This window comes from Paramisgurnus dabryanus, chromosome 4 (assembly GCF_030506205.2).
Source record: "Paramisgurnus dabryanus chromosome 4, PD_genome_1.1, whole genome shotgun sequence".
In the NCBI taxonomy this organism is placed as follows: Eukaryota; Metazoa; Chordata; class Actinopteri; order Cypriniformes; family Cobitidae; genus Paramisgurnus; species Paramisgurnus dabryanus.
In genome coordinates this window covers 48,055,352-48,080,743 of record NC_133340.1, presented here as the reverse complement: position 1 = coordinate 48,080,743, position 25,392 = coordinate 48,055,352, and the positions used below count along the sequence as shown (strand labels likewise).

At 44.2% G+C, this 25,392-nt stretch overlaps 1 protein-coding gene across 12 annotated transcripts in view; it reads left to right on the top strand.

Annotated features, from left to right (window-relative positions):
• cd99 (CD99 molecule) overlaps nt 1-25,392 on the top strand; it is a 141,320-nt gene that overhangs the window by 113,882 nt on the left and 2,046 nt on the right. For all 12 annotated transcript variants that reach the window (XM_065254885.2, XM_065254891.2, XM_065254895.2 and 9 more), the window contains one exon: nt 25,142-25,255. In XM_065254885.2, the coding sequence (XP_065110957.1) occupies nt 25,142-25,255 (114 nt within the window). The remainder of the gene's footprint in view (nt 1-25,141; nt 25,256-25,392) is intronic.

Genomic DNA, 25,392 nt, shown 5'->3' with positions numbered 1-25,392 from the left:
GACACGGGGGTTGGACCGTTTGACTTGTGACTCGGAGGGTAATCACTAGTGGATGCCATTTTTTTCCCTAGCAACCAAATACAGTACCCTAGCAACAGAGTAAACAAAGCCTTATATCTCCGCATCAGAACATCGTAGAGACACGGGGTTTGGACCGTTTGACTCGTGACTCGGAGGGTAATCACTAGTGGATGCCATTTTTTCCCTAGCAACCAAATACAGTACCCTAGCAACAGAGTAAACAAAGCCTTATATCTCCGCATCAGAACATCGTAGAGACACGGGGTTTGGACCGTTTGACTCGTGACTCGGAGGGTAATCACTAGTGGATGCCATTTTTTTCCCTAGCAATCAAATACAGTACCCTAGCAACAGAGTAAACAAAGCCTTATATCTCCGCATCAGAACATCGTAGAGACATGGGAGTTGGATCGTTTTACTTTTGGCTTGGAGTATAATCATATATGATCTCCAGAATTTTGCCACGGCAAGCACCACTCACATTTTCTTCAGGAAATGTACCTATCTAGTTATTATTATTATTATATTTTATTCTTACATCTGCACGTTTTTTCGGCACCTAACTCGTCCCGCACGGTTTGTCGTAGACCCATGAAAGAGGGCTCAAATCGACGGGCTTATTAAGGACACGACTGCTATGACTTTTATAAGCGATCGGGTGCAGGATTTTGGAAAGGGGGGCGAAAAACCACCCGAAAAATCCCATTGACTTAACATTGAGCCCAACTTTGACGAGTCATAGCTCCGCTCGAGGATTTTGTAGAAACATGTAGGTTACAACATTTGGAGAGGGTGGTAGGCTCTGTAAGAACATGGATCACAATGGGGTGTAAGTTGTACCCCTGGGGTGTAAGAGGCGCCCAAAAGTGCCCCAATGAAAAGTCAATGGGGCGAAAATCCCATAGACTTAACATTGCAAATACTTTGACGGGTCATAGGTACGAGCGAGGATTTCGTAGAAACATGTGGGTTGCTAAAATTAAAGAGGGTGCTAGACTCTGTCAGGACGTCCCCCACAATGGGGTGTAAGGTTACCCTAGCAACCATTTTGGGCACCCTAGCAACCTATCCCATAGACTGTCATAATAAAATGCCCAGATGGATATCTTTGCACCACAGTGTCACAGAGACATGGGAGTGGGCTCATTTTACTCAGGCATCCAATCAGTCTCTCAGGATCCTTATTGAGGTATTAAGCCACGCCCCTAGCAACCAGTTTTGAGCACCCTAGCAACATAAAATTCAAACAGTTATATCTCGGCATCAGAACATCGTAAAGACACGGGGGTTGGACCATTTGACTCGTGACTCGGAGGGTAATCACTAGTGGATGCCATTTTTGTCCCTAGCAACCAAATACAGTACCCTAGCAACAGTGTAAACAAAGCCTTATATCTCCGCATCAGAACATCGTAGAGACACGGGGGTTGGACCATTTGACTTGTGACTCAGAGGGTAATCACCAGTGGATGCCAATTTTCCCCCTAGCAACCAAATACAGTACCCTAGCAACAGTGTAAACAAAGCCTTATATCGCCGCATCAGAACATCGTAGAGACACGGGGGTTGGACCACTTGACTTGTGACTTGGAGTGTAATGACCAGTGGATGCCAATTTTCCCCCTAGCAACCAAATACAGTACCCTAGCAACAGAGTAAACAAAGCCTTATATCTCCGCATCAGAACATTGTACAGACACGGTATTTGGACCGTTTGACTCGTGACTCGGCGGGTAATCACTAGTGGATGGCAATTTTTTCCCTAGCAACCAAAAACAGTACCCTAGCAACAGAGTAAACACAGCCTTATATCTCCGCATCAGAACATCGTAGAGACACGGGAGTTGGATCGTTTTACTTTTGGTTTGGAGTATGATCATATATGTTCCCCAGAATTTTGCCACGGCAAGCACCACTCACATTTTCTTCAGGAAATGTACCTATCTAGTTAGTGGTGCTTGCATTTATGCAAAGCATCACTATTACTATCTTGCATACTTATTATTATTATTATTAGTGGTGCTTGCATTTATGCAAAGCATCACTATTACTATCTTGCATACTTATTATTATTATTATTATTATTCTTTTTCTGGACACTTTTTTGGCGCGTAACTCGTCCCGCACGCTTTGTCGTAGACCCATAAATTAGGGCTCAAATCGACCGGCTTATTGAGGAGAGGACTGCTATGACTTTTATAAGCGATCGGGTGCAGGATTTCCGAAAGGGGGGCGAAAAACCACCCAAAAAATCCCATTGACTTAACATTGCGCCCAACTTTGACGAGTCATAGATCCGCTCGAGGATTTTGTAGAAAAATGTGGGTTATAACATTTGAAGAGGGTGGTAGGCTCTTTAAGAACATGGATCACAATGGGGTGTAAGTTGTACCCCTGGGGTGTAAGAGGTGCCCAAAAGTGCCCCAATGAAAAGTCAATGGGGCAAAATCCCATAGACTTACCATTGCAAAAATTTTGACGGGTCATAGGTCCGAGCCAGGATTTCATAGAAACATGTGGGTTACTACATTTGAAGAGGGTGCTAGACTCTGTCAGGACGTCCCCCACAATGCGGTGTAAGGTTACCATAGCAACCATTTTGGGCACCCTAGCAACCTATACCATAGACTGCCATTATAAAATGCCTGGATGGATATCTTTGCACCACAGTGTCATAGAGACATGGGGGTGGGCTCATTTTACTCAGGCATCCAATCAGTCTCTCAGGATCCTTACAGACTTACTAAGCCACGCCCCTAGCAACCACTTTTGAGCACCCTAGCAACATAAAATACAAACAGTTATATCTCGGCATCAGAACATCGTAGAGACACGGGGGTTGGACCGTTTTACTTGTGACTAGGGGTGTAACAATTGGGCACATCATTGGCCACTCCCAAGCCACGCCCCTAGCAACCAAATTTGAGCACCCTAGCAACCGAATAAACAAAGCCTTATATCTCCGCATCAGAACATCGTAGAGACACGGGGTTTGGACCGTTTTACTTGTGACGCGGAGTGTAATCACTGGGCACATCATTGGCCACTCCCAAGCCACGCCCCTAGCAACCAAATACAGTACCCTAGCAACAGAGTAAACAAAGCCTTATATCTCCGCATCAGAACATCGTAGAGACACGGGGGTTGGACCGTTTTACTTGTGACTCGGAGTGTAATCACTGGGCACATAATTGGCCACTCCCAAGCCACGCCCCTAGCAACCAAATACAGTACCCTAGCAACAGAGTAAACAAAGCCTTATATCTCCACATCAGAACATCGTAGAGACACGGGGGTTGGACCGTTTTACTTGTGACTCGGAGTGTAATCACTGGGCACATCATTGGCCACTCCCAAGCCACGCCCCTAGCAACCAAATACAGTACCCTAGCAACAGAGTAAACAAAGCCTTATATCTCCACATCAGAACATCGTAGAGACATGGGGGTTGGACCGTTTGACTCATGACTCGGAGGGTAATCACTAGTGGATGCCATTTTTTTCCCTAGCAACCAAATACAGTACCCTAGCAACAGAGTAAACAAAGCCTTATATCTCCGCATCAGAACATCGTAGAGACATGGGGTTTGGACCGTTTGACTCGTGACTCGGAGGGTAATCACTAGTGGATGCCATTTTTTCCCCTAGCAACCAAATACAGTACCCTAGCAACAGAGTAAACAAAGCCTTATATCTCAGCATCAGAACATCGTAGAGACACGGGGTTTGGACCGTTTGACTCGTGACTTGGAGGGTAATCACTAGTGGATGCCATTTTTTTCCCTAGCAACCAAATACAGTACCCTAGCAACAGAGTAAACAAAGCCTCATATCTCCGCATCAGAACATCGTAGAGACATGGGGTTTGGACCGTTTGACTCGTGACTCGGAGGGTAATCACTAGTGGATGCCATTTTTTTCCTAGCAACCAAATACAGTACCCTAGCAACAGAGTAAACAAAGCCTTATATCTCCGCATCAGAACATCGTAGAGACACGGGGGTTGGACCGTTTGACTCGTATCTCGGAGTGTAATCACTAGTGGATGCCAATTTTTTCCCTAGCAACCAAATACAGTACCCTAGCAACAGAGTAAACAAAGCCTTATATCTCCGCATCAGAACATCGTAGAGACACGGGGTTGGACCATTTGACTCGTGACTCGGAGGGTAATCACTAGTGGATGCCAATTTTCTTCCTAGCAACCAAATACAGTACCCTAGCAACCGAATAAACAAAGCCTTATATCTTCGCATCAGAATATCGTAGAGACATGTGGGTTGAATTGTTTTACTTTTGGCTTGGAGTATAATCATATATTGTCCCCCGAAATTTGCCACGGCAAGCACCACTTCACATTTTCTTCAGGAAATGTACCTATCTAGTTATTATTATTATTCTTCTTTTTCTGGACACTTTTTCGGCGCGTAACTCGTCCCGCACGCTTTGTCGTAGACCCATAAATTAGGGCTCAAATCGACCGGCTTATTGAGGAGAGGTGTGCTATGACTTTTATAAGCGATCGGGTGCAGGATTTCCGAAAGGGGGGCGAAAAACCACCCAAAAAATCCCATTGACTTAACATTGCGCCCAACTTTGACGAGTCATAGCTCCGCTCGAGGATTTTGTAGAAACATGTGGGTTACAACATTTGAAGAGGGTGGTAGGCTCTGTAAGAACATGGATCACAATGGGGTGTAAGTTGTACCCCTGGGGTGTAAGAGGTGCCCAAAAGTGCCCCAATGAAAAGTCAATGGGGCAAAATCCCATAGACTTACCATTGCAAAAATTTTGACGGGTCATAGGTCCGAGCCAGGATTTCATAGAAACATGTGGGTTACTAAATTTGAAGAGGGTGCTAGACTCTGTCAGGACGTCCCCCACAATGGGGTGTAAGGTTACCATAGCAACCATTTTGGGCACCCTAGCAACCTATACCATAGACTGCCATTATAAAATGCCCGGATGGATATCTTTGCACCACAGTGTCATAGAGACATGGGGGTGGGCTCATTTTACTCAGGCATCCAATCAGTCTCTCAGGATCCTTACAGACTTACTAAGCCACGCCCCTAGCAACCACTTTTGAGCACCCTAGCAACATAAAATACAAACAGTTATATCTCGGCATCAGAACATCGTAGAGACACGGGGGTTGGACCGTTTTACTTGTGACTAGGGGTGTAACAATTGGGCACATCATTGGCCACTCCCAAGCCACGCCCCTAGCAACCAAATTTGAGCACCCTAGCAACCGAATAAACAAAGCCTTATATCTCCGCATCAGAACATCGTAGAGACACGGGGTTTGGACCGTTTTACTTGTGACTCGGAGTGTAATCACTGGGCACATCATTGGCCACTCCCAAGCCACGCCCCTAGCAACCAAATACAGTACCCTAGCAACAGAGTAAACAAAGCCTTATATCTCCGCATCAGAACATTGTAGAGACACGGGGGTTGGACCGTTTTACTTGTGACTCGGAGTGTAATCACTGGGCACATAATTGGCCACTCCCAAGCCACGCCCCTAGCAACCAAATACAGTACCCTAGCAACAGAGTAAACAAAGCCTTATATCTCCGCATCAGAACATCGTAGAGACACGGGGGTTGGACCGTTTGACTCGTGACTCGGAGTGTAATCATTATGGGATGCCATTTTTTTCCCTAGCAACCAAATACAGTACCCTAGCAACAGAGTAAACAAAGCCTTATATCTCCGCACCAGAACATCGTAGAGACACGGGGGTTGGACCGTTTGACTAGTGACTCAGAGTGTAATCATTATGGGATGCCATTTTTTTCCCTAGCAACCAAATACAGTACCCTAGCAACAGAGTAAACAAAGCCTTATATCTCTGCATCAAAACCTCATAGAGACACGGGGGTTGGAACGTTTTACTTTTGGGTTGGAGTATAATCATATATTGTCCCGAGAATTTTGCCACGGCAAGCACCACTTCACATTTTCTTCAGGAAATGTACCTATCTAGTTAGTGGTGCTTGCATTTATGCAAGGCATCACTATTACTATTGCTCATACTTATTAGTGGTGCTTGCATTTATGCAAAGCATCACTATTACTATCTTGCATACTTATTATTATTATTATTATTATTCTTCTTTTTCTGGACACTTTTTCGGCGCGTAACTCGTCCCGCACGCTTTGTCGTAGACCCATAAATTAGGGCTCAAATCGACCGGCTTATTGAGGAGAGGTGTGCTATGACTTTTATAAGCGATCGGGTGCAGGATTTCCGAAAGGGGGGCGAAAAACCACCCAAAAAATCCCATTGACTTAACATTGCGCCAAACTTTGACGAGTCATAGCTCCGCTCGAGGATTTTGTAGAAACATGTGGGTTACAACATTTGAAGAGGGTGGTAGGCGCTGTAAAAACATGGATCACAATGGGGTGTAAGTTGTACCCCTGGGGTGTAAGAGGTGCCCAAAAGTACCCCAATGAAAAGTCAATGGGGCAAAATCCCATAGACTTACCATTGCAAAAATTTTGACGGGTCATAGGTCCGAGCCAGGATTTCATAGAAACATGTGGGTTACTAAATTTGAAGAGGGTGCTAGACTCTGTCAGGACGTCCCCCACAATGGGGTGTAAGGTTACCATAGCAACCATTTTGGGCACCCTAGCAACCTATACCATAGACTGCCATTATAAAATGCCCGGATGGATATCTTTGCACCACAGTGTCATAGAGACATGGGGGTGGGCTCATTTTACTCAGGCATCCAATCAGTCTCTCAGGATCCTTACATAGATATTAAGCCACGCCCCTAGCAACCACTTTTGAGCACCCTAGCAACATAAAATACAAACAGTTATATCTCGGCATCAGAACATCGTAGAGACACGGGGGTTGGACCGTTTTACTTGTGACTAGGGGTGTAACAATTGGGCACATCATTGGCCACTCCCAAGCCACGCCCCTAGCAAACAAATTTGAGCACCCTAGCAACCGAATAAACAAAGCCTTATATCTCCGCATCAGAACATCGTAGAGACACGGGGTTTGGACCGTTTTACTTGTGACTCGGAGTGTAATCACTGGGCACATCATTGGCCACTCCCAAGCCACGCCCCTAGCAACCAAATACAGTACCCTAGCAACAGAGTAAACAAAGCCTTATATCTCCGCATCAGAACATCGTAGAGACACGGGGGTTGGACCGTTTTACTTGTGACTCGGAGTGTAATCACTGGGCACATCATTGGCCACTCCCAAGCCACAGCCCTAGCAACCAAATACAGTACCCTAGCAACAGAGTAAACAAAGCCTTATATCTCCGCATCAGAACATCGTAGAGACACGGGGGTTGGACCGTTTTACTTGTGACTCGGAGTGTAATCACTGGGCACATCATTGGCCACTCCCAAGCCACGCCCCTAGCAACCAAATACAGTACCCTAGCAACAGAGTAAACAAAGCCTTATATCTCCACATCAGAACATCGTAGAGACATGGGGGTTGGACCGTTTGACTCATGACTCGGAGGGTAATCACTAGTGGATGCCATTTTTTTCCCTAGCAACCAAATACAGTACCCTAGCAACAGGGTAAACAAAGCCTTATATCTCCGCATCAGAACATCGTAGAGACATGGGGTTTGGACTGTTTGACTCGTGACTCGGAGGGTAATCACTAGTGGATGCCATTTTTTTCCCTAGCAACCAAATACAGTACCCTAGCAACAGAGTAAACAAAGCCTTATATCTCTGCATCAGAACATCGTAGAGACACGGGGGTTGGACCGTTTGACTCGTGACTCGGAGGGTAATCACTAGTGGATGCAATTTTTTTCCCTAGCAACCAAATACAGTACCCTAGCAACAGAGTAAACAAAGCCTTATATCTCCGCATCAGAACATCGTAGAGACACGGGGGTTGGACGTTTGACTCGTTACTCGGAGGGTAATCACTAGTGGATGCCATTTTTTTCCCTAGCAACCAAATACAGTACCCTAGCAACAGAGTAAACAAAGCCTTATATCTCCGCATCAGAACATCGTAGAGACATGGGGTTTGGACTGTTTGACTCGTGACTCGGAGGGTAATCACTAGTGGATGCCATTTTTTTCCCTAGCAACCAAATACAGTACCCTAGCAACAGAGTAAACAAAGCCTTATATCTCTGCATCAGAACATCGTAGAGACACGGGGGTTGGACCGTTTGACTCGTGACTCGGAGGGTAATCACTAGTGGATGCAATTTTTTTCCCTAGCAACCAAATACAGTACCCTAGCAACAGAGTAAACAAAGCCTTATATCTCTGCATCAGAACATCGTAGAGACACAGGGGTTGGACTGTTTTACTTTTGGCTTGGAGTATAATCATAAATTGTCCCCCGAAATTTGCCACGGCAAGCACCACTCACATTTTCTTCAGGAAATGTACCTATCTAGTTATTATTATTATTATTTTTATATCTGGACAAAATTTCGGCGCGTAACTCGTCCCGCACGGTTTGTCGTAGACACATGAATGAGGGCTCAAATTGACCTGTTTATTGAGGAGAGGTGTGCTATGACTTTTATAAGCGATCGGGTGCAGGATTTCCGAAAGGGGGGCGAAAAACCACCCCAAAAATCCCATTGACTTAACATTGGACCGAACTTTGACGGGTCATAGCTCCGCTCGAGGATTTTGTAGAAACATGTGGGTTCTAACATTTGAAGAGGGTGGTACGCTCTGTAAGAACATACATCACATTGGGGTGTTAGTTGTACCCCTGGGGTGTAAGAGGCACCCGAAATTTCCCATTGACTTATAATGGGGCAGGAAACATGCCCATATAAGGGAATAAAAAAGTTCCAGATGGAATATCTTCGCTTTACAATGTCGTAGAGACATGGGGGTGGGCTCATTTTACTCAGACATCCAATCAATTTATCAGGATAGTCCCAGAGCTATTAAGCCACGCCCCTAGCAACCACTTTTAAGCACCCTAGCAACATAAAATTCAAACAGTTATATCTAGGCATCAGAACATCGTAGAATAACGGGGGTTGGATCGTTTTACTCGTGACTCGGAGGGTAATCACTGGCCACATCATTGGCCACTCCCAAGCCACGCCCCTAGCAACCAAATGTGAGCACCCTAGCAACAGAGTAAACAAAGCCTTATATCTTCGCATCAGAACATCGTAGAAACAGGGGGGTTGGACCGTTTTACTTGTGACTCGGAGTGTAGCAACTGGTCACATCATTGGCCACTCCCAAACCCCGCCCCTAGCAACCAAATACAGTACCCTAGCAACAGAGTAAACAAAGCCTTATATCTTCGCATCAGAACATCGTAGAAACACGGGGGTTGGACCGTTTTACTTGTGACTCGGAGTGTAGCAACTGGTCACATCATTGGCCACTCCCAAGCCCCGCCCCTAGCAACCAAATACAGTACCCTAGCAACAGAGTAAACAAAGCCTTATATCTTCGCATCAGAACATCGTAGAAACATGGGGGTTGGACCGTTTTACTTGTGACTCAGAGTGTAGCAACTGGTCACATCATTGGCCACTCCCAAGCCCCGCCCCTAGCAACCAAATACAGTACCCTAGCAACAGAGTAAACAAAGCCTTGTATCTCAGCATCAGAACATCGTAGAGACATGGGGGTTGGACCGTTTGACTCGTGACTCAGAGTGTAATCACTATGGGATGCAAATTTTTTCCCTAGCAACCAAATACAGTACCCTAGCAACAGAGTAAACAAAGCCTTATATCTCAGCATCAGAACATCGTAGACACACAGGGGTAGGACCGTTTGACTCGTGACTCAGAGTGTAATCACTATGGGATGGCAATTTTTTCCCTAGCAACCAAATACAGTACCCTAGCAACAGAGTAAACAAAGCCTTATATCTCCGCATCAGAACATCGTAGAGACACGAGGGTTGGACCGTTTGACTCGTGACTCAGAGTGTAATCACTATGGGATGCCAATTTTTTCCCTAGCAACCAAATACGGTACCCTAGCAACAGAGTAAACAAAGCCTAATATCTTCGCATCAGAACATCGTAGAGACACGGGAGTTGGATTGTTTTACTTTTGGCTTGGAGTATAATCATGTATGTTCCCCAGAATTTTGCCACGGCAAGCACCACTCACATTTTCTTCAGGAAATGTACCTATCTAGTTATTATTATTATTCTTCTTTTTCTGGACACTTTTTTGGCGCGTAACTCGTCCCGCACGCTTTGTCGTAGACCGATAAATTAGGGCTCAAATCGACCGGCTTATTGAGGAGAGGACTGCTATGACTTTTATAAGCGATCGGGTGCAGGATTTCCGAAAGGGGGGCGAAAAACCACCCAAAAAATCCCATTGACTTAACATTGCGCCCAACTTTGACGAGTCATAGCTCCGCTCGAGGATTTTGTAGAAACATGTGGGTTATAACATTTGAAGAGGGTGGTAGGCTCTTTAAGAACATGGATCACAATGGGGTGTAAGTTGTACCCCTGGGGTGTAAGAGGTGCCCAAAAGTGCCCCAATGAAAAGTCAATGGGGCAAAATCCCATAGACTTACCATTGCAAAAATTTTGACGGGTCATAGGTCCGAGCCAGGATTTCATAGAAACATGTGGATTACTACATTTGAAGAGGGTGCTAGACTCTGTCAGGACGTCCCCCACAATGGGGTGTAAGGTTACCATAGCAACCATTTTGGGCACCCTAGCAACCTATACCATAGACTGCCATTATAAAATGCCTGGATGGATATCTTTGCACCACAGTGTCATAGAGACATGGGGGTGGGCTCATTTTACTCAGGCATCCAATCAGTCTCTCAGGATCCTTACAGACTTACTAAGCCACGCCCCTAGCAACCACTTTTGAGCACCCTAGCAACATAAAATACAAACAGTTATATCTCGGCATCAGAACATCGTAGAGACACAGGGGTTGGACCGTTTTACTTGTGACTAGGGGTGTAACAATTGGGCACATCATTGGCCACTCCCAAGCCACGCCCCTAGCAACCAAATTTGAGCACCCTAGCAACCGAATAAACAAAGCCTTATATCTCCGCATCAGAACATCGTAGAGACACGGGGTTTGGACCGTTTTACTTGTGACTCGGAGTGTAATCACTGGGCACATCATTGGCCACTCCCAAGCCACGCCCCTAGCAACCAAATACAGTACCCTAGCAACAGAGTAAACAAAGCCTTATATCTCCGCATCAGAACATCGTAGAGACACGGGGGTTGGGCCGTTTTACTTGTGACTCGGAGTGTAATCACTGGGCACATAATTGGCCACTCCCAAGCCACGCCCCTAGCAACCAAATACAGTACCCTAGCAACAGAGTAAACAAAGCCTTATATCTCCACATCAGAACATCGTAGAGACATGGGGGTTGGACCGTTTGACTCATGACTCGGAGGGTAATCACTAGTGGATGCCATTTTTTTCCCTAGCAACCAAATACAGTACCCTAGCAACAGAGTAAACAAAGCCTTATATCTCCGCATCAGAACATCGTAGAGACACGGGGGTTGGACCGTTTGACTCATGACTCGGAGGGTAATCACTAGTGGATGCAATTTTTTTCCCTAGCAACCAAATACAGTACCCTAGCAACAGAGTAAACAAAGCCTTATATCTCCGCATCAGAACATCGTAGAGACACGGGGGTTGGACCGTTTGACTCGTGACTCGGAGGGTAATCACTAGTGGATGCCATTTTTTTCCCTAGCAACCAAATACAGTACCCTAGCAACAGAGTAAACAAAGCCTTATATCTCCGCATCAGAACATCGTAGAGACACGGGGTTTGGACCGTTTGACTCGTGACTCGGAGGGTAAACACTAGTTGATGCCATTTTTTTCCCTAGCAACCAAATACAGTACCCTAGCAACAGAGTAAACAAAGCCTTATATCTCCGCATCAGAACATCGTAGAGACATGGGGTTTGGACCGTTTGACTCGTGACTCGGAGGGTAATCACTAGTGGATGCCATTTTTTTCCCTAGCAACCAAATACAGTACCCTAGCAACAGAGTAAACAAAGCCTTATATCTCCGCATCAGAACATCGTAGAGACACGGGGGTTGGACCGTTTGACTCATGACTCGGAGGGTAATCACTAGTGGATGCAATTTTTTTCCCTAGCAACCAAATACAGTACCCTAGCAACAGAGTAAACAAAGCCTTATATCTCCGCATCAGAACATCGTAGAGACACGGGGGTTGGACCGTTTGACTCGTGACTCGGAGGGTAATCACTAGTGGATGCCATTTTTTTCCCTAGCAACCAAATACAGTACCCTAGCAACAGAGTACACAAAGCCTTATATCTCCGCATCAGAACATCGTAGAGACACGGGGTTTGGACCGTTTGACTCGTGACTCGGAGGGTAATCACTAGTGGATGCCATTTTTTTCCCTAGCAACCAAATACAGTACCCTAGCAACAGAGTAAACAAAGCCTTATATCTCCGCATCAGAACATCGTAGAGACACGGGGGTTGGACCGTTTGACTCATGACTGAGAGTGTAATCACTAGTGGATGCCATTTTTTTCCTTAGCAACCAAATACAGTACCCTAGCAACAGAGTAAACAAAGCCTTATATCTCCGCATCAGAACATCGTAGAAACACGGGGGTTGGACCGTTTGACTCATGACTCGGAGGGTAATCACTAGTGGATGCCATTTTTTCCCTAGCAACCAAATACAGTACCCTAGCAACAGAGTAAACAAAGCCTTATATCTCCGCATCAGAACATCGTAGAGACACGGGGGTTTGACCGTTTGACTCGTGACTCGGAGTGTAATCACTAGTGGATGCCAATTTTCTCCCTAGCAACCAAATACAGTACCCTAGCAACCGAATAAACAAAGCCTTATATCTTCGCATCAGAATATCGTAGAGACATGTGGGTTGAATTGTTTTACTTTTGGCTTGGAGTATAATCATATATTGTCCCCCGAAATTTGCCACGGCAAGCACCACTCACATTTTCTTCAGGAAATGTACCTATCTAGTTATTATTAGTGGTGCTTGCATTTATGCAAGGCATCACTATTATTATTGCTCATACTTATTATTATTATTATTATTATATCTTATTATTCTTATGTCTGCACACTTTTTCGGCGCGTAACTCGTCCCACACGGTTGGTCGTAGACACACGAAAGAGGGCTCAAATTGACCGGATTATTGAGGAGAGGTGTGCTATGACTTTTATAAGAGATCGGGTGCAGGATTTCCAAAAGGGGGGCGAAAAACCACCCGAAAAATCCCATTGATTTAACATTGGGCCAAACTTTGACGGGTCATAGCTCCGCTCGAGGATTTGGTAGAAACATGTGGGTTATAACATTTGAAGAGGGTGGTAGGCTCTGTAAGAGCATACATCACAATGGGGTGTAAGCTGTACCCCTGGGGTGTAAGAAGCACCCGAAATTTCCCATTGACTTATAATTGGGCAGGGAACACGCCCATATAAGGGAATAAAATCATTCCAGATGGGATATCTTTGCTTTACAGTGTCGTAGAGATAAGTGGGTGGGCTCATTTTACTCGGGCATCCAATCAGTCTCTCAGGATCATCTCAGAGCTATTAAGCCACGCCCCTAGCAACCACTTTTGAGCACCCTAGCAACCTATACCATAGACTGCCATTATAAAATGCCCGGATGGATATCTTTGCACCACAGTGTCATAGAGACATGGGGGTGGGCTCATTTTACTCAGGCATCCAATCAGTCTCTCAGGATCCTTACAGACTTACTAAGCCACGCCCCTAGCAACCACTTTTGAGCACCCTAGCAACATAAAATACAAACAGTTATATCTCGGCATCAGAACATCGTAGAGACACGGGGGTTGGACCGTTTTACTTGTGACTAGGGGTGTAACAATTGGGCACATCATTGGCCACTCCCAAGCCACGCCCCTAGCAACCAAATTTGAGCACCCTAGCAACCGAATAAACAAAGCCTTATATCTCCGCATCAGAACATCGTAGAGACACAGGGTTTGGACCGTTTTACTTGTGACTCGGAGTGTAATCACTGGGCACATCATTGGCCACTCCCAAGCCACGCCCCTAGCAACCAAATACAGTACCCTAGCAACAGAGTAAACAAAGCCTTATATCTCCGCATCAGAACATCGTAGAGACACGGGGGTTGGACCGTTTTACTTGTGACTCGGAGTGTAATCACTGGGCACATCATTGGCCACTCCCAAGCCACGCCCCTAGCAACCAAATACAGTACCCTAGCAACAGAGTAAACAAAGCCTTATATCTCCGCATCAGAACATCGTAGAGACACGGGGGTTGGACCGTTTGACTCATGACTCGGAGGGTAATCACTAGTGGATGCCATTTTTTTCCCTAGCAACCAAATACAGTACCCTAGCAACAGAGTAAACAAAGCCTTATATCTCCGCATCAGAACATCGTAGAGACACGGGGGTTGGACCGTTTGACTCATGACTCGGAGGGTAATCACTAGTGGATGCAATTTTTTTCCCTAGCAACCAAATACAGTACCCTAGCAACAGAGTAAACAAAGCCTTATATCTCCGCATCAGAACATCGTAGAGACATGGGGTTTGGACTGTTTGACTCGTGACTCGGAGGGTAATCACTAGTGGATGCCATTTTTTTCCCTAGCAACCAAATACAGTACCCTAGCAACAGAGTAAACAAAGCCTTATATCTCCGCATCAGAACATCGTAGAGACACGGGGGTTGGACCGTTTGACTCATGACTCGGAGGGTAATCACTAGTGGATGGAATTTTTTTCCCTAGCAACCAAATACAGTACCCTAGCAACAGAGTAAACAAAGCCTTATATCTCCGCATCAGAACATCGTAGAGACACGGGGGTTGGACCGTTTGACTCGTGACTCGGAGGGTAATCACTAGTGGATGCCATTTTTTTCCCTAGCAACCAAATACAGTACCCTAGCAACAGAGTAAACAAAGCCTTATGTCTCCGCATCAGAACATCGTAGAGACACGGGGTTTGGACCGTTTGACTCGTGACTCGGAGGGTAATCACTAGTGGATGCCATTTTTTCCCCTAGCAACCAAATACAGTACCCTAGCAACAGAGTAAACAAAGCCTTATATCTCCGCATCAGAACATCGTAGAGACACGGGGTTTGGACCGTTTGACTCGTGACTCGGAGGGTAATCACTAGTGGATGCCATTTTTTTCCCTAGCAACCAAATACAGTACCCTAGCAACAGAGTAAACAAAGCCTTATATCTCCGCATCAGAACATCGTAGAGACACGGGAGTTGGATCGTTTTACTTTTGGCTTGGAGTATAATCATATATGATCTCCAGAATTTTGCTACGGCAAGCACCACTCACATTTTCTTCAGGAAATGTACCTATTATTACAGGAAATGTAAATTATTATTATATTTTATTCTTACATCTGCACGTTTTTTCGGCACCTAACTCGTCCCGCACGGTTTGTCGTAGACCCATGAAAGAGGGCTCAAATCGACGGGCTTATTAAGGACACGACTGCTATGACTTTTATAAACGATCGGGTGCAGGATTTTCGAAAGGGGGGCGAAAAACCACCCCAAAAATCCCATTGACTTAACATTGAGCCCAACTTTGACGAGTCATAGCTCCGCTCGAGGATTTTGTAGAAACATGTAGGTTACAACATTTGGAGAGGGTGGTAAACTCTGTAAGAACATATATCACATTGGGGTGTAAGTTGTACCCCTGGGGTGTAAGAGGCGCCCAAAAGTGCCCCAATGAAAAGTCAATGGGGCGAAAATCCCATAGACTTAACATTGCAAATACTTTGACGGGTCATAGGTACGAGCGAGGATTTCGTAGAAACATGTGGGTTGCTAAAATTAAAGAGGGTGCTAGACTCTGTCAGGACGTCCCCCACAATGGGGTGTAAGGTTACCCTAGCAACCATTTTGGGCACCCTAGCAACCTATCCCATAGACTGCCATTATAAAATGCCCAGATGGATATCTTTGCACCACAGTGTCACAGAGACATGGGGGTGGGCTCATTTTACTCAGGCATCCAATCAGTCTCTCAGGATCCTTACAGACTTACTAAGCCACGCCCCTAGCAACCACTTTTGAGCACCCTAGCAACATAAAATTCAAACAGTTATATCTCGGCATCAGAACATCGTAGAGACACGGGGGTTGGACCGTTTTACTTGTGACTAGGGGTGTAACAATTGGGAACATCATTGGCCACTCCCAAGCCACGCCCCTAGCAACCAAATTTGAGCACCCTAGCAACCGAATAAACAAAGCCTTATATCTCCGCATCAGAACATCGTAGAGACACGGGGTTTGGACCGTTTTACTTGTGACTCGGAGTGTAATCACTGGGCACATCATTGGCCACTCCCAAGCCACGCCCCTAGCAACCAAATACAGTACCCTAGCAACAGAGTAAACAAAGCCTTATATCTCCGCATCAGAACATCGTAGAGACACGGGGGTTGGACCGTTTTACTTGTGACTCGGAGTGTAATCACTGTGCACATAATTGGCCACTCCCAAGCCACGCCCCTAGCAACCAAATACAGTACCCTAGCAACAGAGTAAACAAAGCCTTATATCTCCGCATCAGAACATCGTAGAGACACGGGGTTTGGACCGTTTTACTTGTGACTCGGAGTGTAATCACTGGGCACATCATTGGCCACTCCCAAGCCACGCCCCTAGCAACCAAATACAGTACCCTAGCAACAGAGTAAACAAAGCCTTATATCTCCGCATCAGAACATCGTAGAGACACGGGGATTGGACCGTTTTACTTGTGACTCGGAGTGTAATCACTGGGCACATAATTGGCCACTCCCAAGCCACGCCCCTAGCAACCAAATACAGTACCCTAGCAACAGAGTAAACAAAGCCTTATATCTCCGCATCAGAATATCGTAGAGACACGGGGGTTGGACAGTTTTACTTGTGACTCGGAGTGTAATCACTGGGCACATCATTGGCCACTCCCAAGCCACGCCCCTAGCAACCAAATACAGTACCCTAGCAACAGAGTAAACAAAGCCTTATATCTCCACATCAGAACATCGTAGAGACATGGGGGTTGGACCGTTTGACTCGTGACTCGGATGGTAATCACTAGTGGATGCAATTTTTTTCCCTAGCAACCAAATACAGTACCTTAGCAACAGAGTAAACAAAGCCTTATATCTCCGCATCAGAACATCGTAGAGACATGGGGTTTGGACCGTTTGACTCGTGACTCGGAGGGTAATCACTAGTGGATGCCATTTTTTTCCCTAGCAACCAAATACAGTACCCTAGCAACAGAGTAAACAAAGCCTTATATCTCCGCATCAGAACATCGTAGAGACACGGGGGTTGGACCGTTTGACTCGTGACTCGGAGGGTAATCACTAGTGGATGCCATTTTTTTCCCTAGCAACCAAATACAGTACCCTAGCAACAGAGTAAACAAAGCCTTATATCTCCGCATCAGAACATCGTAGAGACACGGGGGTTGGACCGTTTGACTCATGACTTGGAGGGTAATCACTAGTGGATGCCATTTTTTCCCTAGCAACCAAATACAGTACCCTAGCAACAGAGTAAACAAACCCTTATATCTCCGCATCAGAACATCGTAGAGACACGGGGTTTGGACCGTTTGACTCGTGACTCGGAGTGTAATCACTAGTGGATGCCAATTTTCTCCCTAGCAACCAAATACATTACCCTAGCAACAGAGTAAACAAAGCCTTTTATCTCCACATCAGAACATCGCAGAGGCACGGGGGTTGGACCGTTTGACTCGTATCTCGGAGTGTAATCACTAGTGGATGCCAATTTTTTCCCTAGAACCAAATACAGTACCCTAGCAACAGAGTAAACAAAGCCTTATATCTCCGCATCAGAACATCGTAGAGACACGGGGGTTTGACCGTTTGACTCGTGACTTGGAGTGTAATCACTAGTGGATGCCAATTTTCTCCCTAGCAACCAAATACAGTACCCTAGCAACCGAATAAACAAAGCCTTATATCTTCGCATCAGAATATCGTAGAGACATGTGGGTTGAATTGTTTTACTTTTGGCTTGGAGTATAATCATATATTGTCCCCCGAAATTTGCCACGGCAAGCACCACTTCACATTTTCTTCAGGAAATGTACCTATCTAGTTATTATTATTATTATTAGTGGTGCTTGCATTTATGCAAGGCATCACTATTATTATTGCTCATACTTATTATTATTTATTTATTTATTCTTATATCTGGACACTTTTTCGGCGCGTAACTCGTCCCGCACGGTTTGTCGTAGACCAATGAAACAGGGCTCAAAACGACCGGCTTGTTGAGGACACGTCTGCTATGACTTTTATAAGCGATCGGGTGCAGGATTTCCGAAAGGGGGGCGAAAAACCACCCGAAAAATCCCATTGACTTAACATTGCGCCCAACTTTGACGGGTCATAGCTCCGCTGGAGGATTTTGTAGAAACATGTGGGTTATAACATTTGAAGAGGGGGGTAGACTCTGTAAGAACATACATCACAATGGGGTGTAAGTTGTACCCCTGGGGTGTAAGAGGCACCCGAAAATTCCCATTGACTTATAATGGGGCAGGAAACATGTCCATATAAGGGAATAAAACAGTTCCAGATGGGATATCTTTGCTTTACAGTGTCGTAGAGATAAGTGGGTGGGCTCATTTTACTCGGGCATCCAATCAGTCTCTCAGGATCATCCCAGAGCTATTAAGCCACGCCCCTAGCAACAATTTTGGACACCCTAGCAACATCTCCCATAGACTGCCATTATAAAATGCCCAGATGGATATCTTTGCACCACAGTGTCATAGAGACATGGGGGTGGGCTCATTTTACTCAGGCATCCAATCAGTCTCTCAGGATACTTACATAGGTATAAGCCACGCCCCTAGCAACCACTTTTGAGCACCCTAGCAACACAAAATTCAAACAGTTATATCTCGGCATCTGAACATCGTAGAGACACGGGGGTTGGACCGTTTGACTCATGACTCAGAGTGTAATCACTATGGGATGTAATTTTTTTTCCCTAGCAACCAAATACAGTACCCTAGCAACAGAGTAAACAAAGCCTTATATCTCCGCAATAGAACATCATAGAGACACGGGGGTTGGACCGTTTGACTCATGACTTAGAGTGTAATCACTATGGGATGCCATTTTTTCCCTAGCAACCAAATACAGTACCCTAGCAACAGAGTAAACAAAGGCTTATATCTCCGCATCAGAACATCGTAGAGACACGGGGGTTGGACCGTTTGACTCATGACTCAGAGTGTAATCATTATGGGATGCCAATTTTTTCCCTAGCAACCAAATACAGTACCCTAGCAACAGAGTAAACAAAGCCTTATATCTCCGCATCAGAACATCGTAGAGACACGGGGGTTGGACCGTTTGACTTGTGACTCGGAGTGTAATCATTATGGGTTGCCAATTTTTTCCCTAGCAACCAAATACAGTACCCTAGCAACAGAGTAAACAAAGCCTTATATCTCCGCATCAGAACATCGTAGAGACACGGGGGTTGGACCGTTTGACTCGTGACTCGGAGTGTAATCATTATGGGATGCCATTTTTTTCCCTAGCAACCAAATACAGTACCCTAGCAACAGAGTAAACAAAGCCTTATATCTCCGCATCAGAACATCGTAGAGACATGGGGTTTGGACCGTTTGACTCGTGACTCGGAGGGTAATCACTAGTGGATGCCATTTTTTTCCCTAGCAACCAAATACAGTACCCTAGCAACAGAGTACACAAAGCCTTATATCTCCGCATCAGAACATCGCAGAGACACGGGGGTTGGACCGTTTGACTCATGACTCGGAGGGTAATCACTAGTGGATGCAATTTTTTTCCCTAGCAACCAAATACAGTACCCTAGCAACAGAGTAAACAAAGCCTTATATCTCCGCATCAGAACATCGTAGAGACACGGGGGTTGGACCGTTTGACTCGTGACTCGGAGGGTAATCATTATGGGATGCCATTTTTTCCCCTAGCAACCAAATACAGTACCCTAGCAACAGAGTAAACAAAGCCTTATATCTCCGCATCAGAACATCGTAGAGACACGGGGGTTGGACCATTTGACTCGTGACTCGGAGTGTAATCATTATGGGATCCCAATTTTTTCCCTAGCAACCAAATACAGTACCCTAGCAACAGAGTAAACAAAGCCTTATATCTCCGCATCAGAACATCGTAGAGACACGGGGGTTGGACCGTTTGACTCGTGACTCAGAGTGTAATCATTATGGGATGCCATTTTTTTCCCTAGCAACCAAATAGAGTACCCTAGCAACAGAGTAAACAAAGCCTTATATCTCCGCATCAGAACATCGTAGAGACACGGGGGTTGGACCGTTTGACTCGTGACTCGGAGTGTAATCACTATGGGATGCCAATTTTTTCCCTAGCAACCAAATACAGTACCCTAGCAACAGAGTAAACAAAGCCTTATATCTCCGCATCAGAACATCGTAGAGACACGGGGGTTGGACCGTTTGACTCGTGGCTCAGAGTGTAATCATTATGGGGTGCCATTTTTTCCCTAGCAACCAAATACAGTACCCTAGCAACAGAGTAAACAAAGCCTTATATCTCCGCATCAGAACATCGTACAGACACGGGGGTTGGACCGTTTGACTTCTGCCTTGGAGTGTAATCACAAGTGGGTGCCAATTTTTTCCCTAGCAACCAAATACAGTACCCTAGCAACAGAGTAAACAAAACCTTATATCTCCGCATCAGAACATCGTAGAGACACGGGGGTTGGACCGTTTAACTCGTGGCTCTGAGTGTAATCACTAGTGGATGCCAAATTTTTCCATAGCAACCAAATACAGTACCCTAGCAACCGAATAAACAAAGCCTTATATCTCCACATCAGAACATTGTACAGACACGGGAGTTGGATCGTTTAACTTTTGGCTTGGAGTATAATCATATATGGTCCCCAGAATTTTGCCACGGCAAGCACCACTCACATTTTCTTCAGGAAATGTACCTATCTAGTTATTATTATTATTCTTCCAACCAAATTTCCGCAATTAATACGGCTCGAACCGCTTAACTTAGAAACTTCATTCAAACTCTCAAACGTGCGGACTATTCGGGAATAGTGTGCTATGACTTTTATAAGTGATCGGGGGTACGGTCTTCGCCCCAGGGGCGAAAAAGCAGCCGAAAAATCCCATTGACTTAACATGGAGACAAACTTTGACTAGTCGTAGCTCAGACCTAAAATTTCACAGAAACTTGTGACTTGCCACATTTGAAGAGGCTGGCAGGCTCTGTAAGAACATACCTCACAATGGGGTGTAAGTTGTACCCCTGGGGTGTAAGAGGCCCCCAAATTTCCCCATAGACTTATAATGGGGCAGGAATCATGCCCATATAAGGTAATAAAAACGTCCCAGATGGGATATCTTTGCAGCGCAGTGTCGTAGAGACATGGGGGTGGGCTCATTTTACTCAGGCATCCAATCAGTCCCTTAGGATCCTTATTGAGCTATTAAGCCACGCCCCTAGCAACCATTTTGGGCACCCTAGCAACATTTCCCATAGACTGCCATTATAAAATGCCCAGATGGATATCTTTGCAGCACAGTGTCACAGAGACATGGGGGTGGGCTCATTTTACTCAGGCATCCAATCTGTCTCTCACCATCCTTATTGAGCTATTAAGCCACGCCCCTAGCAACCAAATATGAGCAGCCTAGCAACATAATAAACAAAGCCTTATATCTCTGGATCCGAACATCATAGAGACATGGGGGTTGGGTCTTTGGGTAATATTAGCTTCATGCTAGCTTCATGCTAAGTCATACTAGCTTCATGCTAGTTTCATGCTAGCTTTATGCTAATTTCATAATAAATCTGGCTAACTTGATGCTAAATCATGCTAACTTCATGTTAAATCTTGTTAGCTTCACGCTAAATCATGCTAGCTTCATGCTAATCATGCTAGCATCATCTTAATCATGCTAGCATCATGTTAATTTCATGCTAAATTCATGCTAACTTCATGGTAATCATGCTAACATCATGCTAGCTTCATGCAAATTATGCTAGCTTCATGCTAATCCTACTAACATCATGCTAGCTTCATGCTAACATCATGCTAGCTTCATGCTAATCATGCTAACATCATGCTAACTTCATGCTAATCATGCTAACATCATGCTAACTTCATGCTAATCATGCTAACATCATGTTAATCATACTAGCTTCATGCTAATCATGCTAGCATCATGCTAGCTTCGTGCTAATCATGCTATCATCATGCTAGCTTTGTGCTAATCATGCTAGCATCATGCTAGCTTCGTGCTAATCATGCTAGCATCATGCTAGCTTCGTGCTTATCATGCTAACATCATGCTAGCTTCGTGCTTATCATGCTAGCATCATGCTAGCTTTGTGCTAATCATGCTAACATCATGCTAACTTCGTGCTAATCATGCTAGCATCATGCTAGCTTCGTGCTAATCATGCTAGCTTCATGCTAGCTTCGTGCTAATCATGCTAGCTTTATGCTAGCTTTGTGCTAATCATGCTAGCATCATGCTAGCTTCATGCTAATCAAGCTAGCTTCGTGTTAATCATGCTAGCATCATGCTAGCTTCGTGCTAATTATGCAAGCATCATGCTAGCTTCATGCTAATCATGCTAGCATCATGCTAGCTTCGTGCTAATCATGCTATCTTCATGCTAGCTTCGTGCTAATTATGCTAGCATCATGCTAGCTTCATGCTTATCATGCTAGCATCATGCTAGCTTCGTGCTAATCATGCTAGCATCATGCTAGCTTCGTGCTAATCATGCTAGCTTCATGTTAGCTTCATGCTAATCATGCTAACATCATGCTAGCTTCATGCTAATCATGCTAGCATCATGCTAGTTTCATGCTAATCATGCTAGCATCATGCTAGCTTCATGCTAATCATGCTAGCTTCATGCTAATCATGCTAACTTCATGCTAGCTTCATGCTAATCATGCTAACATCATGCTAGCTTCATGCTAATCATGCTAGCTTCATGCTAATCATGCTACCATCATGCTAATCATGCTAGCTTCATGCTAGCTTCATGCTAATCATGCTAGCTTCATTCTAATCATGCTAGCATCATGCTAGCTTCATGCTAATCATGCTAACATCATGCTAGCTTCATGCTAATCATGCTAGCATCATGCTAGCTTAATGCTAATCATGCTAAATCATGTTAACGTCATGTTAGCTTCATGTTAAATCATGTTAGCTTCATGCTAATCATGCTAACATCATGCTAGCTTCATGCTAAATCATGCTAAATCATGTTAACGTCATGTTAGCTTCATGTTAAATCATGTTAGCTTCATGCTAAATCATGTTAGCTTCATGATAAATCATGCTAGCTTCATGATAAATCATGTTAACTTCATGGTAAATCATGTTAACTCATGCTAGCTTCATATTTCATCATGATAACTTTTTTAAATCATGCTAGCTTCACACTAAAACATGTCAACAGCCAGGTAAACTACTAGACTAAGTTTCTTTTACATTTCTGTCAATCAACTTTTTTGCATTTTCATGCACTGGTAATTCCTTGGGAATTGCATTTCTAGTTAATATTTTTGTTTTTTTTTAAACAAACACACACATTTTTTTGGTGTATTTTCCATAATCTGTGTGAGAAAAGGATATATAGGACATATATGGATTGAATGCACACACGTTTCAGATTTTTCCACCCTGGGACCCTGTAAAAAAATTGCGGATTCAGGCTGCCAAAAGACCGGATCCGTCTGCCGATACGATACAAAATTTGTAAGTATACAGCTAAATGCGTCTCTGTGTGAACGGCCCCCTAGATGCTTCTATTTACAATCTACTTAGAAACTGCTTGCACATACAAAAATAAAATGGGCATATACAGGCAACACCCAGCTAGCGTACACAAAACAAGACAGACATAAATCAGAATTGACCTTAATGTCAGATTACATGACCTTAATGTCATATTACATGTTTTGATTATAAATTTCTATTTTTGACCTGTCACTTTCTGAAATCATTATTGACTGAGTGGGTGATTTTGAAATAGGACCATCTTATTCAAGGCCACATCAATGAAAAAAGTAAAATTCTGTCATAATTTACTCACGTTTGTAACCAAACCGTTCGTGAGCCCCATTCACTTCTAAAGTAGGAAAGCAGAATACTATGAAAGTGAATTCCTTTAACATGTACAAGAAGAATATGTAAGCAATAAGGTACGAGAGGCTGTGCTGTATCGTGAATAAGTAACGGCTGAAGGGCGTTACTTAATCACGATACAGCACTTGCCTCAAGTACCTTATTGCTTTTATAAAACAGTTATATTAAAGTAAAAAAAATTAGTGCAACTTTCATGAAGTTAAATCAATAAAAAGCATTCCTTCCGCTAGAAAAAAATAGTCCCTGACCATGAACAAAAATGTGTTCCAATGTGTAATATGCATGAAAGCTCAAATAAAAACAACAAACCGATATGTGTGGTTGCTAAGGGTGTTGCTAAGGGTGCAGTGATAAACAGAACCGTTGGGTGAAGCGATCATAGCCGTGTTTTATTGTGAATAAAGCACACCTATTACCAATCAGAATCAAGGATTGGAACCAACCGTTTTATAAAGAATTTTATAGCAGTACTCATTGCAGTTTCTGTTTATTGTGTGGGCGTGTCTCTTTTAATGGCAGCATATTGGATTCAGTTTCTAAAGAACATTCATACAGTATTGATAAATAATATCACAACTGCTCTGTAAGTCAGGGTAAATGTTTGACAGATGTGTAAATGTAATATTGCTCTTGCAAACATTAAATGGCAATATGCAGTATAAAGTATTTGCAAGGCTTTATGGTAAGTTTTGTTACTGTAATTTGTCAGCAACCTCCAATTCCAACTGAGAGTAGCAATTTTGAGAATACATTATTTTATTTTGAAGTTTGTATTTTTCCATTTTACTCAGTTTGTTTACGTATTCTTAAAAAATTTGAATCTTGAGCCGGTATGATCTTTTGTGTTCTGTCTCTTTAACTTAATTTCATGCAGAGGGAGGCGGAGCCCTTGCTGCCATCATCAGCTCTGTGGGCGTTGCTCTTCTTGGTGCTGCCTCAAGTTACTTTGCATATCAGAAGAAGAAACTATGTTTTAAAGTACAAGGCGGTAAGTTTGACACCTTCTGGTAAAAGACCTGGATTCTTTGTATAAGCATTAACTTGCTTTAGATTTTACATTCCTCAGCATTTTTCTTCCAAGTAATTATGTAATGTAATTTAAACTTTAATGTTTTACAAACTATA